At 41.1% G+C, this 21893-nt stretch overlaps 1 protein-coding gene across 1 annotated transcript in view; it reads right to left on the bottom strand.

The window, feature by feature from the left end:
• ROR1 (ROR family WNT receptor 1) overlaps nt 1–21607 on the bottom strand; it is a 167989-nt gene extending 146382 nt beyond the window's left edge. The window contains exon 1 of the mRNA XM_090269562.1: nt 21412–21607. Within this exon, the coding sequence (XP_090125688.1) occupies nt 21412–21607 (196 nt within the window). The remainder of the gene's footprint in view (nt 1–21411) is intronic.
• Nucleotides 21608–21893: the final 286 nt, after the last annotated feature.

The following is a 21893-nucleotide window of genomic DNA, read 5'->3' as shown; positions in this document are numbered from 1 at the left end:
TATCGCGGGTATTACATTCTAGACACCCTACCCCCCGCAATAGATGAAAATCCGCGAAGTAGGAACCTTACATTTATTTTAGTATTTATATATATTTTAAGGCTTTATAAACCCTTCCCGCACACTTATAAACCATTGCCAGTCCTTTATTAACCTTTCCCACCCTCTTATTAACCTTTTCCACACTTTTATAAACACTACTTATGTTCTTAAACATATTCTACAATCTTAAACTAGGTAACTTTAACAATGTATGTATATAGTACCACAAAATCCCACGATATAGCAAAAAATCCACGATAAATAATTGAATCTAATAGTTTTTAAAATCCCGCGATACAGTGAGGCCATGATAAGTGAACCGCAATATAGAGAGGGACTACTGTACCTCTAAAGTCTGTTTAAAAGAGACCACTTTTTGAGAATGTGTTCATGAGAAGCTCCCAGTCCCTCCTCTTGCACCTCTCTCGATTATCTTAAAGGCGGGGGGTGGCTTGTGGGGGTTCTGCTTTCAGGATGCGGAGGTGAGGAGACAGCATTCCATGGGGAAAGTAAGAGCTTGAACAAAGGCTCAAAGGCATGGTGAGAGCAACATGGAATAAATCATCCCTGTTTGCTTTTGAGAAAGGTCATAAAGGAACAGGTAGTAGGCAGGAAGCCTGGAAAGATATGCTGGGCTGAGACTGAGGAAAGACTTCAAGCAGTAACTGCGGATTCTGCACCTTATCTAGCCAGCGATAGGCAGTTTTCACACAATGCTGAATCAGGAAACCTGAAGGAAGTGTGAGCTGATCCAGCAGGACAGGGAGGACATTGCGGAGGAGGAACTGTGATGGGGAGGAAGGTCGGGTGGGGTTCCGATTTGGTACACCTATCTCTTCATCCCCAATTACAGGTGACCTCAGAAACCCAGGGAACCGCAGGGACAGATCTCTGAGGATGAATTCCCATCAGAGATCACAATCAAAGGATTTCTACAAAAGCTGAATATTTAGCTCTTCCTCCTATTTCTTAATTCCTAAAAAAAAAAAAAAAAAATGCTTCCATGTACTTTTATGTTTAAATTTTTCCCCCTCTTGCTCTATTTCCTTAAGTTACTTCTAGAATGCCTTTCACTCTTTTTTAGCAGGACCCAAATGTAAATCTTTTATCTATTCCTACAGAATACTTAACAGTTACTACACAATAGGGGGTTATTGTAAAGTAGGCAGCCTCCCTGAAAGGTGTGTGTTACAAAGTCCAAGAAAATGAAACAACTATTACATAGATTATTTTTAATTAACTAATTGATTTTTAGAGAGAGGAAGGAAAAGGGAAACAGAGGGAGAGAAACATCAGTGTGAGAGAGAAATATTGATCAGTTGCCTCCCGTGCACACCCTAACTAGAGACTGACCCTGCAACCCAGTCATGTGCCCTGACCAGGAATCAAACTGTCGACCTTTCAGTTTGCTGGATGACGCCCAACCAACTGAGCCACACAGGTCAAGGCTGCATAGATTATTGATAAGAATGAAAATTCTCGAATTTAAGCTCCATTTTCATGTGCACCAAAATCCTTTCCAAAGCCACTCTAGAAACTAACATATTTCAGGGGGGGGAAAGTGAATTTTCATACTTTCCGATTCTCATTGTTTTTGAGAACCTTTAGGATAGTGCTGTGAACATTATGACAATGTGGCTCGGGAGGAGCCTCCTTTCCAGCCACTTTATCCAAAGATGTGATTTGAAGAACATAAACAAATGTTTCCACTGAACTCCCACACCAGTGACTGAAAGCTATGGAGGATTTGGGTATCACTTTAGAAGCAACTCTATTTATGGATGGCCCAGCAAGAGAATCAAGTTGAGGCATTAGGGAGATTCTACAAAAATGCCTCAAGATCAATGCTGTTGAATAAAGGAAAAGCAGTCATTTTTGACATTTTGACAATCATTTTAGGGTCTGGTTCTTAATAGCTTCATTTTTGCCTTTTAAAAGGTTTCCTTCCTCCTTTCCTTCCCTCCTTCCTTCCTTCCTTCTTTCCATCCTTCCTCCTTCCCTCCCTTCCTTCCTTACTAGAAATGTCAGGAAATTTGGAACAGAAACTTACAATAAAACACACACTCTGACCCTCTCTGATCTATCAATCTTTCAAATAAACAAAAATAGTTAGAGAAATCTAGAAGAAGGCATGTCTTGGTAGCTACCTGATATTAGTTGCTGTATTCATTGTCACCTTGCAATTGCTTTTTGGAAACTGAAGTAGAATGGAGAGAACAAGAAAATGCAGAGGATCGTGTGTGTGTGTGTGTGTGTGTGTGTAAGTAAATAAAAGAAAAAGAGAACTGGATAACTCATTTTGGCTGTAAATGCTTTAAAATCTTACAGATGCCAACAGGACACCGTCTTGCATACTTTTTCTCCAATCATTCCATTTTGCAAGCTACATTATTCACAAATGAGACATTCAAGAAACACCAATTCTTAAATAAAAATGTGCACACCACCAGTGGAAAAGCAAACAAAAGCAGCTAATGTACTGTAGCTAAAAAAATTTTCAAATAAAGTGGCAGTAATTTACTGCCCTTGCTCTTAGCTGGACCCCATGAACATAATCAGAACCCCCAGGACTGATGGGAAAGTATGAAAGTATGATTTACAGTAAGTCTCAGGATAATAAAAGAAAATGAAAAAGCAAATTGCGCATGAACATGAAAGCTGTATTTCTTCCGCTTTCAGCAACTGAATCAAATTTCCAGCCAGAATTTCAGGGTGAAACTTAGAAGTCCCTCAAGAAGCAAACTACGAGCCAACCAGCATCCACACTTGGACACCGCCCCAGCCCCTGAATGACATAATTAATATTTAGAGATGACAGTGATTAGAAAGATGCACGTTATGCCATCTGTTTGAGTAGCAATAAAGTGGTAGGCAGAACTGGATGTGAGTCCTGGCTATGTCACTTCCAATCAAGTGTCCTCAAGCAAATTACTTAACATCTCCAAGCTTTAGTAATACCTGCTGAGTCAGATTGTTATGTTGATTAAATGAGAGAAGGTATATAAAGCCCTAGGAGGGGTAGGAAGCACATGCTAGTCTCAATAAATTATAAATAATACACTTTGTTAAATGAGTTAGTAGAGTTAAGGCACTTAGAACAGCACCTGGTACATAGTAAAGTCCTATATAAGTGTTTGTCAATATTATCACTGTACAGTGAAACCTCAGACAATGGGGTGGCTAAGTCAATTTATTTTCATGGTAAAAAACCTCCTCCAAACCACTTCAGTGTTCAGAGTTATTAAAAATTCTTCTAAAATATATTAGTCTACTTTCCAAGACTCATAAGACTATTAAGTATTGTATCAATTCATAAATTTTTACAAAAGTGGATCTTGGTTGGCTCCAAGAATGCAAATTAGAAGCCCTGGGTTCTAGTACAAACTATTATTTGTCAGCTGTGTTGCGTTGGACCTCAGTTTACTCATCTCCAAAAGAAGGATAAGGATACCTGCCATTCCCTTCTTATGAGAGTTTTCTGGTAAGCATCAAACACAACCATGTATGTAAAATTACTTTAAAAACAAAAAATGCAAGGCAAATCAAAGACAGTGCAACTATGTTATTACTGTTCATTAGGACATCATAGCCTGTTTCTAGGGATGTGTACACCAAAGGTTATAGAAATTCCAGACTGTACCAAAGATGTTGCATTTTTTATTGCGGTAAAATATACATAACATAAAATTTACCACTTTTAACCATTTTTAAATGTATAGTTCAGTGACATTAAGTACATTAACAATGCAACCATCACCACCATCAATCCACAGACCTTTTTTCATCTTCCCAAACTAAGGTTTAGTATCCATTCAACAACTGCCCATTCTCCCTTCATCCCCACCCTCTCCAACTTCCATTCTACTTTCTGTTTCTATCCATTCGACTACTCGAGGCACCTCATGTAAGTGGAATCCTATAGAAGACTGCTTTTCCAATAAATCCCTTATGTATTTTCTTACTGTTCCTTTGTCTTTAAAAGTTGAGTGCAGAAAACAATGGCAGATAATTGAGGATTTCATTTTGTGGGTTCCAGATCCTTGAGGTTTGTGACAGGACTGTGAGCAAGGAACAGACACACTGCCCTGATAGCATCCACCAAGCCCTGATGGGACTGATTCTTCAGCCTGGTCTCCACTGCAATTCTGGAAGGCTTCTTGGAAGCTGTGATATCTTAAGGCTATGCAGTGAGGACCAAGGAATGGTTTGGTTCCACCTCTACTGCTAAAGCACTGTTTGACTTCTCCTTTCTGAGTCATGTCAGATGAACTTGAGGTCAACTATGTTCAATGATGCCACAGCAGTGTCAACTTCATGTTTTGATGGCATTTCTACCTTGCAAGATACTCACAGATATCATTGTCTCCCTCATCCCATATTCATCTAAGAACTACACATTTTGTACAATAAAAATGGAAGAAGAGGACGATACTTGTGATATAATTTCTGGGGAAACAAAGCAGGAGCAAAGAGAAAGTCACAAAACAAACAAGCTGAACTGGTTTTAGATATCCCTCGTAGGTCATTTGGTGATTGATCTCTCCTCTGACCGGGGGAGGGGAAAACCAAGTAGAGAGGAGTTTCATAGCACATGCAGAAATGTCATTTCAGACACACACATACCCAAGAACAAAGGCTTTGCTCAAGTTCAAGATGGTTACTGCACAACAGGAAAGAGAGATACTGAGTTAAATAAAACATGAATTAAGAAAGTAGAGATACATGACCATTTTTCATGATCTCTAAGTTACGCCAACATGTACACCAGCTCTAAGATTCTAAGGCCCTGTTGAGAACAAAAAGCAGTATAGCTCAAATATAAGATGCCACAGACCAAAAGAGTTATGTATTTGGAATGAGCAACTATCCTTATCATCAATAAACCTCCCAACTTAGATGCATCTTATATGTGTAGACATTTCTGGTCTGATAAAAGCCTGGCTCTAGGAAGAACAAGATGACCCAAATTCTTACAGAAGAGGCACTTTCACACATGAATTACCGAAGAAAATGGCAACTGCTTCAGAATACTGGCTGCCTAGCCCCGGGGGTGGTAGGAGCCCAGACTACAGTGACCCACCTTCAGAAAGGATTGTAACTAGAACAGCAAGGCTAACTATCCAGTCCATCTGATTTCTAGAGTCTGGTGACAACTTATGCAGATAGAGTAGCTCTTATTTGAAAAATACAGCCCCTACTGGCTAGGATAAAGTCAGTATTATTAGTATGGATATTTCCAAAACTGTGTCTTCCAAACACTTTCATAAATATGAACTAATGAAACCAACAACACATGAAATACTATAATAATCTGTAATAATCTTAATAAGAGTTTTATGATATTCCACAAAACAATGACAGAAGATAGGTTGTACAGGTCTATTTCCATTAAACTGTTGTCAGGGACTAAGGGTTTTAGAGATGGAAAAAAAACTGAAATATTAGCTACAGCAACACTCACAGCACATTCCTGAGAAAAGGTCAGGCAGTCAGTCTCCAGAGGGAGATTGTGCCATCAGGAGGGAAGAGGGTCTTTGGCCTTTTGGAATTTTGGTTTTCTCATCTATGAAAAGGGGAACTATGTTATGTGGGAGTAGTAATAATGTCTGTAGATCAGCAGTGTTTAGCTCTTAGTTATTAGTGAGTGTTAGTTTTCTTCCCCTTTCAGTTTTTTTTTTTTTTAAATTAAAAAGGTCTTCCGTATATTGGGCTGAAATCTGCTTCTTTGTAATTTTTACCTAGTGACCTCAATTCAAATGCCTCAGGGAACATGGAACCATTTTTCTTTCTTCTGTAAGGCATCACTTCCAACACTTGGAGAGAGTCATGAGGCTTCCTGAAGCCTCTTCTTCTCCAGCCTAAACCCAGCAAATTGTCTCCGCCATTCCTTAGAACTAATGAATAACTCAGGTCCTACCTTCCGGGAGTACCAACAGAAGTTGGGAGCAGACAAATTGAGAGCATATTAAGGCATGATCCCTGCTTTCAAGGAGCCAAAACGTATAATGCAGCCTGGGTAAACTTGGGGCTAAATCAAAATACAATCAAAGTATCATCATTGTGTTGGAGAAAGAGTAAGTAAATTTGATTGAAAAACCAGAGACGGCTTCATGGGAAGTGACGACTGAGTTGGGTATTAAAGCACTGGAAGAATTTTGAAAAGTTGAAAGTTTATGCTGGGGGAACAGCATAAACAGAAGCATGGCTAAGTGAAGATGTATGAAATGTTTTAAGGTGGATGCTATAAAATGTGTCCTCCCAAAATTCATGTGTTGAAGCCCTGACCCCCAACTGGACTGTATTTAGAGTACACTCTTTCAGTTATATAACTACTTTTTTTAGTCTGTTAGTCTGTTTCTCACTCTAGACTGTGAGCATATAGACACATGTAATTTGTTTCTGTACTCAGCACCTACAAATGTGTTTCAAATGAATTACTGAGACAAAATAGGAATGCTAACTTGAAAAAGTTCAGGGAAACAGAAAGAGGCTAAGATAGGTCTGTAGACTCTTAAAAAACATGATCTGAATTATATACACTTGTAAGAGAGTCAGTTCTCCACACTGGCAACAAGACAAGATATAATCACAATGGGGGCTCTGTCTGTATCCTTTTCCAGCCAAGAGTTGTGCCCTAGATGAGGGCCAGATTAATATGAAACACAATGTTAGCAGGTTATGAGTATGCTAAATGATAGTATCCAATAATATGATAAATCAAACATGTTGAAATATGATAAGAATAGCTATGATAGGAATAGTGAGGACCAAGACATAAAATACTGATTAGAAAGGTATGAGAAAGGAGAGATGCAGGTAAATGGCAAAAATTGGGAGACCCTCACAAGAAATTTTGTTAACTGTAAGCTCATCATAACTCAATAATAAGATGATGCTATCCAGCTGGCTGCAGAAATAAAAGTGCAAAATGAAGGCAGTAGCCCTGCTGCATCCTATACAGTCTGTGTTCAACTGGAGGATGGTGTGTACTCTAGGCGGCCCCTGTTTGTCGGGGAAGGAAATGGAAAATGAGTCAGGAGGAGAAAGAATGAAAATAATGGTAACTGTTTAACCAGAGAAAAAGAAGATTCTTTGGGCACTAATGTAATGATAAGGCACTACCACAGTCACGCGTGATCTCCCCAGTCCTTAAAGAACCTCATAAGATCTGGGTGTCCATGTACCAGGTCCTCTGCCTCAGACCAGAAAAGTCCCCCAGAGACCATTTGTCATTTTATTCCAAAGTTCAAAGCAACACTAGAATTCATAAGAATATATCTATGCACTATTAAGTTTCATAACAGATTGCTTGAATTAATCTTATGACATTAATTTTGACTTTTGCTTCTTTCTAATTACTTACAAATTTCTCTACAGATGTATTCTGGCTTTTTTGTTCATCATAAATAAGGCTATAGGTCACTGTTTCAAACACTACATAACATGCCTTAGAAGCTTAAAACTAAAGAAAAACTTGAGTCATAATCAAGTCTAAAATGACCACATACACCACTAAGTAGAGTCAATGTCCTTTTGTTCCAGCATTTAACTTTGTCTTTCTTATAGTATATGCCTAATAGGAATTCTTGAATTCCCATTTTATAAATGATTAAAGTAGAGCTCAAAGAAGTAACTCACCCCAGGCCATATAACTACTGCGCCCTAGAGCAGAAACCTGGACCAAGATGACTACAAAGTACAAGTCACCACCTTCCTCCTCTTTTTGAGAAGTAGACATGGCAGAAAGAATGAGAATGAAGACCAATTGGCTCAGCAAAAGAAAGACCAACCTAACCTTAGATCTTCTCAAAGACAATACTAGGTTAGCCTTGTGTCATGTTACTAAAAAAAGTGTTAATGTACAATTTTACTCATTAGAAAGAGAGCATTCATACAGAACCACTTATAAAGCTTTTGGTAGAAGGGAGTCACATGTCAGCTAGAAAGTTGGGTTGTATGACCTGTAAGAATCATTCAGCTCAGAGATACAAGAGACCCTCCAGGCCCACCTCCTCTCAAAAGAGCTGAACAGCCAAGACCCAGCTTCCTAATAGAAGTCTCCTGGAGACCATAGCTTTCTTGAAACGAGAGTAAATGAGCGGAGGGGGATAAGGGTGGAAAGAAGGGGAAGGAACTAGTCAAGGAACATGTATGAATGACCCATGGACATGGACAACAGGGTGGGGATTGTTTGGGAGAGTGGGGAGTGGGATGGGCAGAGGAGTGTAAACGATGAAAAATGGGGACAACTGTAATAGAAAAACCACAAAACTTAAAAAAAAAGAAAAAGAAAAAAGAGTAAATGAGGCTGTTTCAACTGCTCCAAGGGAAAAGGACCCAAAGCATTTATCTGGATTGTGAAGTGGTCTTTCAGGATTTCCCCAGGCCATTCCCAAATCCTGGGCAGGATGAGGGCTGATAAGAACTGAGAAGGCACTGCCTAGCTGGTTTCTGTGGCACTGGAGGGACGGGCATCACTGGGCAACTCCAACTCCATGAAGGACACTCCACTATTAAGCACCAAAGTGGCACTCACTTCAAGGCCATCATCTCCAGGTGTCCCCAGGATTTACCTATTATCTGGGCCCAAGGTTTGATTAGACTGTCACAATTGGCATGAATCCCACTAAGAACGATTAGCCGAGAGATGCTTATCACCAAGAAGGCAGGCTTTCTCTGAGCTCTTCCATGTGGCTGCACTATTAAAATTTTCCGTTACCTCACCTCCAACCCCCTAGCCCAAACATTCCTATTCACCTGAATAAACTTTACTATAAAGAAACAAAAACAAAACACCCACAATTAAAAGAAAAACAAAAAAACAAAACACTAACAACAACAAAAGGCACAGTCTCTAAACACACACATTACCAAGATTTCATAGCCTGCTTTTAGAGCTCTTTTAACACACATGCCTAGTAAGCAGTTGGAGATGATTTCTAATCACATAGTAGTTCTTGATGTAACAATAAAGGCTATAAAAGCATATGCAAGTCACTTTACAGTTCGCAGAGCACAACATTATGTTAGGCTCTGATAATGACCTAGTGGACTTAATTTTACTCCTGCATGACAGCTGAGAGCATTGACGTTCAGAGAGGTTAAATGATTGGGCCCAGGGCACTTTATCACTAGTGGCTGGACCAGGGCTCTTACTCCAGTGTGTTAATGCATCCAAAACAAACCCACCTTTGTAACCCTCACAGCAGTAGCAGTACAACACAATAACATGATAAAGGCTTATCAATGTGTCTATTTTATTTATTTTGAGTTACAGTGTCTTATTTTTATTCAGGCAAAATTCACATAACATGAAATGAACCATTTCAAAGTGAATAAATAATTCAGTGGCATGTAGTACATTCACAGTGGTATGCAACCACCACTTCTATCTGGTTCTAAGACATGTCCATGTTCCCGGGTGGTACAGGCCAAGATCAGCCCCAACCTGTGTTTTGCCTGGGGCTACCCTGCCTGAGCTATAAAGCAATCTGTGATGGCTGCCACTTGTGCTGGGCTTGGAGATTCCCAGGCAACGCCAAGCTGTGAATCTTGACTGGCTGCTGTTAGTGCCAGGCCTGGAGCTCACTGAGGCCAGCTGTTGCTTGTTTGAGAGGATTTAGGAAGTTGTGCAGCATGAGCCAAGACCAGCCACTCATATGGAAAAGCAGCTTGGGATGGCCTGTAATTTGGGTGGGATGGAGTCTCTGGGGATCTCCAAGGCAAGTCAAACAGTGTTAGCCAAGTTGGTGGAGTCTCAGTTATGGCACCAGCTTGGCAGCTTTGTGGGTCTGTCGGGGGAGGGGTTAGAAAAGGGACAATGGCCTCTGCTCACCTTGGTACCAGACACTTCGGTCTCTTCCAGTATGCCACTGGTGCCATTTAAACTGCCACCCTGATGCTGGAGCTCAGCGGGAGTGAGTCTGAGTAGATCAATCTGTGTGTGGGTTCTTTAACAAGAACTGCTTGGGGCTCTAGAAGTTTCTTCCTCTGACTCAATTGAAACCCAGATTTGAATCCTGGCTCTGACATTTAGTAATTGAATCGCTTTAACTCTCTAAGCCTGTTTTCATGGATATAAAATGGACATACTGACAGCATTTTATGGCACATTAAATGTGATAGTATTGTGAGCAAAGTGTCTAGTAGCAGCTGGGACAGAAAAAACATTCAGGAAGTATTATCTCTAATAGTACTTCCTACACAGGGATTTGTGGACTTCACCAAAAAATGAGGTCCATGAAAGAAGAATCTTGTGTTTTCACCACTGGACCTTTAGTATAATGCCTGGTACACAGTTGTCACTCAATAAATACCTTCTGAATAAATGAGTGAATATAAGTGTTGGGAAAAGAACTGAAATTAAAGACCTGGGAAGTATCTCCAGGAAAATATAGCCTTCTGAGTTCAAAAGACAAAGGCCATGGATAGGAAATCCTTACAAGTCAATGTGAATTCTACGCAACCATATACCAAATGGGTGGAGTCGATCAGGTCTGATTAAGGCCCACCGAACAATAAAATCATTTGCAGAAAATGAGTTAGTCTTAGGTGCAGCAAGTGGGGACAGAGCTAGGAGCTTTGTGAAGCACGTGGGGAGCTGAACTTCCTAAGTGGCTGGACCAGCTAAAGCCTGGAGCATTTTTTAAAGCAAATGAAGCATTTGATGGAATAAACCCAGGCAAAGAGATATTTAAGCAGGGGGCCTTGACAGGATCTGCCCTGGAGTAATATCGTTTGGAACTAAAGAGATGATTAGTGAGTTTCTCATGGCCCTGCAGGAAATCTTGCCTGGCACAGGAATGCAAAAATCTCCAACCTTGTCTAAGAGCAGTTTCCCCACACTCCGCTGCCTCCTAATGATGTCAGTAATGGGTTGCAGAGCTCACCGCCTGCTGAAGGCCTTACTGCCTTCTCCTATTGTGAGTCCTTATCCCAAAGAAGAGACTTGGCCTGTTTGAGACTAACTTCTCTGCAAGCTCAGGAGGGCTAAATTGGAGTTGTAGGCACGGAAGCTCCTGGGAAACAGGCCGGAGAAGATGAAGGGCTGACTGCTACCTCAGATGGCTATTAGCTGGGCCCAGCCAGGGGAGATGGGAGAATCCTTTGTTCCAGGGTAAGAGTATGTTTTCAAACATACTTCTTTAGAGCACCAATCACTGCTGCAATTAAATGAGTTTTAGTATATATGTATGTGTGTAATTCATTATTAAAGTCTCTCTTGTCCACTAACTTGTAGAGTACCTGATGGCAGGACTGTTTCTGTCTTGTTCATTACTGCATCTTCAGACCCCAGCACAGGCCTTGTCCATGGTGGACACTCCATAAACATTTGTTGATTAAATAAATCTAAGGCATTTTATTACAAATTTTAATTCAGTTGGGAGGCAATATAATATATTCATCAAGGACATGAGTTTATATTCCAGCTTCACTGCTGCGTGACTGGGAAAATTGCTGCAATTGCTTTTGTTATTTTCCTAATGTTGCTGTATGTAACCCATTACTACAAACTTGGTGGCTTAAAAAATAGAAATATATACTCTCACAATTCTGGAGGCTGGAAGTGCAAAGTCAGGCAGGGTCATGTTGTCTCTGGGGGCGCTAGGGGAGAGTCCATTCCTTGCCTCTTCCAGTTTCTGGGGGCTTGTGGCTGCACCACTCCACTCTCTGCCCTCACATCCACATCACCTTCCACTCTGTGTCTGTGTGAATCTCCCTTCACCACTACCCTATAAGGACACCTGCAGGCATTTAGGGCTCATCTGGGTAAGCAGGATGATTTATCTCATGATCCTTCATTTAATTACACCTGAAAACACTCTTTTCCCAAATAAGGTAAAGCTCCTAGGTTCTGGGGATTAGGACATGGACATCCCTTTGGGGGGCCACCATTCAGCTCATTACATTTCTCTAAGGCTCCTTTTTTTTCATCTGTAAAATGGATACATTATCTCTTATCATAACTGTGAGGATTAAGTGTTATAATGCATATAAATCACTTAACGTGGTTCATAGCACATTAGAAATTTCAATATATGTTAGCTATTAATAACCGGTATTATTTCATAAGGCACAGAAGCTTACTCCAGATGGCCATGTAGAAAAGGTGATGGAGTTAAGCCAACTCATTCAGTCTAAAAAGTCAATATCAATATCCATCTATGTCTGTATTTATTTACTCAGGGTGAAGATTTGAACTCAGTCCTCTTACCTATGTTATTACATTCAGTACTCAGAATAACCATATTATCCCCTATTTTACAGAAGGAAAACACAGACAAAAAAAAAAAAAACTAAACTAAAATTCAATTTTCAATATGCCTGAGTTAGCCACAGAGTTTAAATATAAACCAAAGACTTCTCACCCCAAGCCTCGTTGTTTTCTGTATTACCTCAGAAAGTTAAAGACAGAAATGGAGAAAGTTCCAAGCATCCGTACCTGGTAAATCACTTACTAGAATCCGATGGAAAGAGTTGACTACATGGCAGATATGGCTAGAAGAAGACTAAAAAGTGGTTCTCAAACTTAGTTGCACATTAGACTCTCCTGAAGATCTTCTAAGCCCCTCAAATCACAAACTATATAGAAGACTAATGGAACCAGAATGGGTGTGGAGAAAAGGCTCAGGCACTAATAACTGTCAAAACTCCCCAGGTGATTCCAATCATGGCTGAGGTTAAAAGCTACTGTCAGAATCACCAGGGAAGTTGGTAAAATTACAGAGGCTTAGGGTCTATTCTGCTTCAATGAGCTTGGGTCTCTCCAGATGATTCTGATAACCACGAAAGGTTGAGGACAACCACTCTAAAGTACCTTTCAGTCTGGTGTTCTGATTTTCACCACTCACTCATTTAGGTATTTGTTCAAACTCCTGTGCTAGAGTTGGAGTTAGGGGGATGCATATAAATAAGACAGAATTCCTGATCTCAAGAAGTTCACAGCCTGGCAAGCTGCTCTTGCTGCTCTCAGAGAACTTTCCACACTACTGTTCCCAGCTGATGTTCCCGCTAGAATGGGAACTCCATGAGGGTTATGCTTGAAACGAAAAAGATGCTTAATGAATAGTTCATGCATGAGGGAAACGGAAGGGGAGGGAGAGGAAGAACACACATGAGAATAAGCATCACCCAGCCATGTGGTGAGGCAAGAGAACTTTCTCACTTCCCCACTGAGTAAGGTGTGATTACCTATGGGGAAAGGAGAGGTGTGATTACCTACCGGGAAAGGAGGCACCAGAAAAGGTTTCTTCAGAGTGGTGAGGTCTGAACTGGGTCTTTAAGGGTGACAAAATGTTGGGGAGGATGCTCTTATTATAACAAATAACGAAGTTTGCACCGAGGCTGTAACAATGAGCAGTTTGGCTCCAGAGCACAGCAAACAAGAGTGGAGGGGGGTGCAGCGGAAGGTGAGGCGGGAGCCAAATGGCACAGCACTGTGACTGGTCTCTTCTCCCTCCCTTAGCCAGGAGGCCTCTAAGTCTAAAAGTCCCAACAGTCTTTGCCTAAGAGTTGGCTAAAGCCACAGGCCCAGGACTACAAAGACCTACTATCCCTGTGAGCGGGACCCCGGTCCCCAAGCTTCTAGAAGCACCTAAAGGCCAACTCTAAAGCCATCTCTGAAATGGATGCACAGAGAGGTTCCCTCAGTACGCAGGCTTACATCCAAACCAAAAGACATGCAAGGCAAGGAAAAAGATGGGCTGGGAAAAATCAAGAAATGTTTTCTCTGCTGCTTCCTGATTACCTATGAATCCAAAATTGTGCCTTGTGCTTGCCAAGAATTACCAAAAATGCTAACAAGGGTGTAAGGAATCTAGACCCACGGTAGGAGGTAAATAAATCTCTATGTATCCCGATTCTAAATGGTAAAAACAGGAGCAAAAGCATATCCAAACTTGTTCGATTGCTCCTCCGTCTCAACCAGGTATTGGTAGCTGGGAATAGGGAGCTCTGTGCTCCTCACACAGCCAAGTTAGCCATTTGCAGAACACCCCAGGGCCTCTGTGCCCCTAAGCTGACTGCTCCACCAACAGAGGCACGTAGGAGAGGGGACAGGAGGGCTGCTGTGAGGACTGATGCCACGAGCTGGAGCTGGAGCTGAAATGACAGGTTGACTCTCTCTGCCCCTTCGTGGTGCCACATGGGAAACTCCTCCCCTTTGAGCAGGCTTTGAGGAATCAAGATTAACTATAAAAAAATCACTTTCCTTCTCTTTTTGGCAAAATTCAATAGCCCTAATCTTGCAAGTTCCTTTCCCTAAAGTGGACAGACTGGTCAAGTAAACAGGATTAACAAAATTCCTGAGAGGGCAGCTTGGCTGAAGGGGAACTGATTTCCATGGCAGGTGCTTCTATGCTGAGTTCCGGGCAAAGGGCCTAAGACCTTGCCAGTTATCAAGGGAAAGCGGACATAAGTCGAACTGGCCAGAACCTCCTCTGCTTTCCTATCAAGAAGGTGTTCTTTTCACTACTTTCAGGCCTAGACCAGATTTTTATTTTTAATTGCTATAATGGAAAAGGAAACTAACCTTGGATGATCAGGAAAAGCTTGTCTGAGAAGATGACAATTACGCGCAGGCCTGAGGAGGAGAAAAGCAAGATAAGAGGATTCTGGGTGGAAGGAATAGCTGGTGGAAACGCCCTTGGTCAGGAAAGAGCCTGGACTGCCGGAGGGAAGCTATGGTGGCTGGTGCACAGCCTGCACGGGAGAACAGGCAAGGTGAAGTCTGAGAGACAGACAATGCTGGGGCCTAGGATTTCCTGATCTGTCCTGTGGTTCCCTTGCTGTCGCATGTAACCATTATCCAGGGACAATCCCTCTGTGCTTTGGACTTGTAACCTACACAATTTTTCTCCACAGAAGGGAGATTACTTGAAATATTGCCTTTCTCTCAGAGTTAATTATCAGATTATAATCAGTAATGATAATTCATTACACATAAAGTACTTTATATATTTTTAAGCATTCTACATACATACAATCAGTTTAGAAAAATTTCTTTTTATAAAATGTATTTCCTAGAATTTTAAGGTTGGGATAGATATGAGAACTCCTCATGTTGCAAGGAAGAAACATAGGTTAGGAGATTAATTTTAATAATATATGATTAATTTTAATAACATGTTAAATTAATTTTAATAATGCATTTCACATAATTCAATATGTGAAAAGTGATCATTTCAACATGTAATCAATGAAAAATTATGTTATTTTAAGTCATTTTTTTCATATTAAGCCTTTGAAATCCAGTTTTTGCTGCACACTTACACTAATCTCATTCTGACCAACCATGGGGGCAAGTGGCTACTGTATTGGACCACGAAGCACTGGAGCTTCACAGTGGTCGTGGAGTTGAGTGGGAGCTAGAATATAAGCTCCTTCTTAACTGCTCTTTCCCCAGATTATATTACCCTCCCCTGAGAATAAGAGGGGGCTGGGGCACGAGAAGTCACTGCAGTGAGCACCTATCTATGCTAGACACTGATGGACTTCACATTTTATTCAACATTTTTGACAACTCTTTAGAGTCAATATCACTTCCCCATTTCCATATGAGGTTACAGGGATCCAAGTGCTTTTGTTGTTAATAGTGGCAGGACAATGTCAGTCCTTTAAAGAAAATGAGGCTACCAAAATTAGGAAGATATGATGAATGCCAAAACCTGCTGAAACTGGGTGGTATTAAACACCACACGGCTACTCCAGCAATTCCACCAGCAAGTCCTGCAACCAGCTGCCAGTTTTGAAAATGAAACGAAAGATGGATGTGCTGTCAGAGACTCCGTCCCAGAAGGCCTGTTCTTTAGCTTGCCAAGTATCGAGGCTCTAGTCCACCCTGTCTTGCCTCTTTGCCCACTACCATACACATACACATAATTAGTTGCATGAGGAAAGGATTCAGCTACCCCATTCAGACCAGCTGTGAACCAAGCCGCAAGCTATAGGCCAGTCAATTCCATTTAAACAGACTCTTTATGTGCCACAGACAAATCAAGTTAACAGAGAGCGGGAACAAGAGGAGGCTACCACCCCGGACCTAGAGAACCTGGTCACAGCCCCTTGGTGGTGAAGTTCTTAGAGAAGAGGTGGGCTACAGGGCTGAGACCAGCATGTATCTGTCTGACACAAGTGCAACCCATAGATGTGTTTCCTGGCCAGGAAAACAATCTTAGGTGATAGATACCAATGCCTCCACTCCACAGGTGAGTGAAAGGAAGCCAGAGTCATAGTAACTTCAGGGCCCACGCTCATGCAGACCATGCTGTACGCTTTCTAGCCATATGTCAAATGCCAAGATCATGGATAAAGCCAGTTCTCCATTTAAGAAAAGCAAACCAGGACAAAAATACACCCAAATCTAGTCCGTCAGCACAGAGAACGATTTGCTCTTGGAAGCAGGCCTCAGTATTTTTTTATAATAGGCTCCCTCCCTTTCTGCTACCAAGTGGTACAATTTCCAGTCCTTTCTCCAAAAGCAACATTTGGCTTTCTATAGAGAACCTCTGAGACTTCAGGTGACTGAAAATGGAAGAAGGGAAAAGAGGCCCTCATCACACCCCACCCCAAAATGCCCATGGGGAAGCTGAGGTTGGGCCCCTCTAGATCCATTTACTTTAGGAAACACTTGGTTCTGAAGCATTTGTTTCAGAAATTACCTCCATGCCCCATCAACAGTAGCTTTCAACAGCTCTTCCCCGGGTGGTCTTGTCTCTTTTAAATTTCATTTCCCGTTGGAAAGGTAACTGTTTTAGTGCCACTGACTGGACTGGGCAAAGAGAAAACCAGGACCTGAGTGAGGCTGGGGAGCCAGCGTAAGGCTGATGGGTGGAACAGAATAGCCAAGTGAAGAGAAAGGTATTAAAGAATGTCACGTGATGGATTTTATTTTCACTGCTCCTCCATGTGAGAGGAATTGCCCCACAGGAGGAGCGGATATAGGTGCGAGGTAGACAGTATAATCAGCTGCTGTACTGAATCTAGCCTGAAACCTTGGTGGGAATCTTGGCACTGCCACTCACCAGCTGTGCCCCACAGCCTCGTCCTTTGACCTGCAGGAGCCTCGGTTGCCTATCTGTTCTACTGCCCAGGGTAGGTGTGAATTCAAATATATGTACAACATGCTTAGCGAGTGCATTATACCTATTAGGTATTCACATGCAGTAGCAATGAACTGGCACAGATGGTATTTGAACCCACAAATTTAACATGATGTTTTCTATTACACACAAGACTGTGCAATAAGAGCATGCCAATAGATGGGAGAGCCCCTGACTTTAAAGCAGCAGTACAAAATAGATCATTTCATTACAACATGGTAAAGATTCTAATCAAGACAGACATAGTGATATGGTGCCCCACATATGAAATATTTGGGGGCATATGGACAACATAGTCAATGAGGTTGATAAAAGAATTCATTAATTGTCTTTCTCTCCTCTAGAATGTAAGGTCCAACAAAGCAGGACTACTGCCTGTTTCATTCAGCACTGTAGGGAAAAGAAGGTGAGCAAATATTTAAGGTGACGCTTACGTAAAGAAAGAGTTAGCCAAGTATAGAACAGGGTTAAAGATATCAGGTCAGAAGAAACTGCATGAACAAAGGCATATCCCCAAGGATACATTTAGGGAATTAAGAAGTAGGTTGTTGAAACAAACAGAGGACAAGGTATGAAGTACAGGGGTGAGGTGAGAGGAGTTGACAGGGGTAAGTCCATGGGAAATCTTGTTTATCAAGCTTCAAGAAGTATGGCACTTGTGTGGGGGAACATTCATGTTTATAAGGCCAGAGTGGGCAGCTGCTCACATGGGCTGATTTAACAGGACCTGAAATTCCTACTCCAAGCCTAGAATATGCTTTCCTTATGAGCCTGCCAAAGTACCTATGATTTTTTTACTATCATGCCCAAAGGAATAACCACATTAACCCAAAACAGCTGTTACTTCTTATTTTCCAATTAGTTTATCAGATTTGCTAGTGAGATCAATTTTCGCAACAACCATACGAGGCAGTTACTTCTATTATCTCATCTTACAGGTGAGAAGACCAAAGCACAGATAGGTTTAGTGGCTCACCCAAAGTCACACAGTATGCAGGTAGCAGAGTCAGGATGCAAACTTAAGTCAGCTTGGCCCAAGAGTCCATTCTCCTAACCACCATACTATTTCAAATCTACCTTCTAGTTCACCATTTCTCTCTTCAGTTGAATGCATCAGCTGTTTCACCTATTTGATGAAATTTTATTTTCTGTAATTCTTTTTTTAATCTAGAATTTCTATTTAGTTCTTTTAAAATGTCTACTTTTTTTCATATTATCCACTTCCCCTGTGGTTTCTATATCTTCTTCCACCATGAAACATTTTCTAGCATACCTACTCTCAAATTTATCTTTAGTGTCTAAGATGTGAACTTCTCCATGTGTTTTCTCTGTTGACTCTCACTAATGGTGGCATTGTTCCTCTCTTGCAAGTACTATAATATTTCAAAGTAAGCGTAATATCAGCAGGAGTTTGTTGTTGTTTTCTGACTTTGATTTAAAATTGTTTGTTTTTCGTAGGAGACTCACATGCACTGGGATGTTGAGACATTTTTATGTCCTGCTTTTAGGTTGTCTCCTGTAGTACCTCATAGTTTGATTAATTACAGACCAAGTTTTTACATTGTCTTCTTGGTTTGCGGCTTGTGCACTACATGAGGAGAACCCCAACCCCACAGCCACATTTAGTGTAGGTTTGGTTTGGATTTCTCATGGGTGAGCCCAATGACTCAGGGTGGTTGATAGACTTGCATACCAGAACCTCAGCAGAGTCTTCCTCATTTCATGCTCAGGTTAGTCATTCATCACTGATGGTGAGCTGTGCAGGCAGGGACTTTGTTTGCTATAGCCTCAGCTCTCATCCCCATGGGGTACTGAAACTCCAACCCCTAGGAACCATACATACTTCCCATATTTTCATAGGCCCTTTTGTTTAATTCCTTCTCACTGATCACTGCTCCAGTACAGAGTTTGCTCTTTGTTTCTGGCACCTGGGGAGTTCTTTTTGCCTACCAGCCTGGAAATGGATTTTTTGTTTCCATCGTATTTTTCAAACAGCATCTCTTAGTGATTAGGGAAAATATCCCTTGACACTCTAGTCTAGAAAATTGACCAAAAGGTTATGATTAAGCATTTAGATATCAGTCTCTACCTCATGGAGGACAGACACCTTTGATTCATCTTTCAATTCTAATTCTTCAGATAGTGCCCTGACCAGAATAAAAAATAAGAAGATTTGATCCATGAATGAATAAATTAATATCTTTCTCCTTTATTCTAACTTGTCATTAAAGACCATACACTACTTATTTTCTAGAGAAAGAAGACACCAAGAATCCCTGAAAAGCCACCCATGCTCTCTGGAAGGCCATGCTGAACAAACAAATATTCAAAGCCTGCCTTAGGTCAGCCCTTTGGCCAGTAGGTTCATTACTGCCGACTCTACTGCTTTCTTGAAGGGCAATCACTGCTAATTACAGTGCTGGTCTAACAGAAATATGAAGTCAGGCAGGCTCGTTCTTCACTGGCGGCTCTGCTGCCTTTCAGCATATACTGATGTCCTTTAATAGTCGTAACTGAAACCTGATCAATAACATGTAGTGTTAAATAATATCATAGGAGCTGGTCAATTAAGTTCACATTCTTGAGAGCAACTGGCAGAGTGCTTGATACAGAGTAGGCATGAGTTAATGTTTAGTGTGCTTTATTTCTTGTTTTACATTAAAAACAGTTTATAAATATCTGTTGGAAATCTACTGCCTCCTAGGCATGGTGTATTGTGCTGGAGATGGAGAAAAATACCATAAAGTCCCTTTTTAAATCCTTAATTAAAAAAAGAATGTCCAGATCAAATTTAGAAATAACTTATCCTAAATATCCTTTGATTGAAGGTGAAAAGACACCTCACCTCATCTCACCATCCTAAAATACCTAAGAAGTATAACCAGCAACATAACTTTGCCTGTATTACTGTTTTGTAAAATTCTCTCACCTCACAGAGGAAATACAACTCTGAGTGAATATATGAACAGATATAATAAAACTGATCATAAGGGGCAATTTTTGACAATGCCTTTGAGTTCCTGTTACCATTATAGTCCCAGAACCTGGAGTCATGCTTTAACTAAATTAGAAACCCAATAAGTTTGTTGAATGTATCTGCACACATAGATGTGAATGTGGCCCACCAATCTCTGTGTCCCTAGATATGGTGTGACTCATCATTCCACAATGTATTTATTGAGGATTTCCTATGAACAGCAGTCTGTGTGAGCTTTTGTGATGGAGAAAAAGACAGAAAAAAAAAAAAGAAAAGAAAAAGATTGATACAAGGAATTTCCAGGTTTAAGAGCAAAATGTCTAGATGTGTAAATCACCATGATATAACATAAAAATGCAAAGAGAAGAACAGAAACAAGGGTTATTGGAGTTCCACAGGACAGGCCACTTCCTGCTCAGGGACTAGGTAAAACTATGGCTAATATAGACTTTATGCTCAAACCTGAAGAAGCAGTAATTTACGTACCACACTGTAGAAGGGAGAGAATGGGTATTGGCAAGGAAGAAAGGGCAATTCAGATGGAAAGAACGGCTTAGATAAAAGCAGAGGGGCAGAAAAGTACAGGCTATATAGAAAGAAATACAAATATGGCTGGAAATGCATAAAGAGACAGAAAAGGAACTAAACAGAAATGAAGCTGGAAGGTAATATGAGCCAATTGCAGGGGCTTTAAATGTGTCCAGATTTATCAATCCAGGACATAGGATCTCTATAGAGAAGTCAGTACTTAGCATATGGCGAGGCTTAATTAATACTAAAGCAATCCCATAGTAGGAACCTGCTCCCCACGTGCAGAGAGGAAGCTGCCATCTGTATGCAAAGGCAATTACAAACATTCCAAATGCTCTGCCCTGAACCCTGCAAGTATATCAAATACTCGCCATGAAAGGTCACCCAGCAAGCAGCTCTGATCAATCTGGGCTCAGGCGGAATCAAATCCCCTAAATAAGATCCACTAGATGCAGTGTCAGGAAGGTCAGAAACAACCCTATTTCACATCTTGAAGCACTTTCACCATGTGGAACATTTTAGAGGAAGAAGGGAAAGGAAAGAGAAAGAGAGAGAAAAAAGAAAAGAAACCTCTCCAGAAATAAGGGAATTCCAAGTCATTAAATGTTCAATGGTCACAAAGTAAGCAGGGAATTTATTTTGGCCCCAGCCTCCTTCTAGTGATCTAAAAAGCAGTTGATTTCGAAGTAGGCTGTGCCAGGGTTCAAAATGGAGTTTCACGTGTCCCCTCCCCCGCCTCCCCCGTGTGTCCCCACTGTATACCTTTGTCGAGCTCACTTGAAATGTTCCATGATGAGGTAGGCACTAACTCAGCAGTGACTGACAACTCTGTTTCTGAAAAGAAAAAGAAGGGAGGGGAGAAAGACAAGGGCAATATTAACCACAGTAACTTATGGGCTGTTAGAAGCATTACAGGAGATTTCCAAAGGCCCTGCCTTCGGAGGGAGACCACTGCCATTCCACAGCTTATTAAACTGGAACAGTTGCTCTCCTTGCCAGGCAGTGGTGCCTGCATTGTAGATGCTATCCAGATGGACAAGCTGTAGGCCAGGTCTGAATATTGTTTTCTTTGAAACACAGGCTTAAAAATTAAAAATACAAATATTTCACTAATGACAAACCAAACCTGTAGAAAAGATCGACCATTATCAAACATAAACTCTTTCATTTTTTGATAGACGACTAGTCTTAGACACAGTCTTCCCAAGAAAAATAAGTGAAACACACGCACACACGCATGCACG

This window comes from Furipterus horrens, unplaced genomic scaffold (genome assembly GCF_987537825.1).
Source record: "Furipterus horrens unplaced genomic scaffold, mFurHor1.1.pri manual_scaffold_3, whole genome shotgun sequence".
In the NCBI taxonomy this organism is placed as follows: Eukaryota; Metazoa; Chordata; class Mammalia; order Chiroptera; family Furipteridae; genus Furipterus; species Furipterus horrens.
The sequence above is the reverse complement of the archived record's forward strand: the minus strand, read 5'-3'. Positions and strand labels throughout refer to the sequence as shown.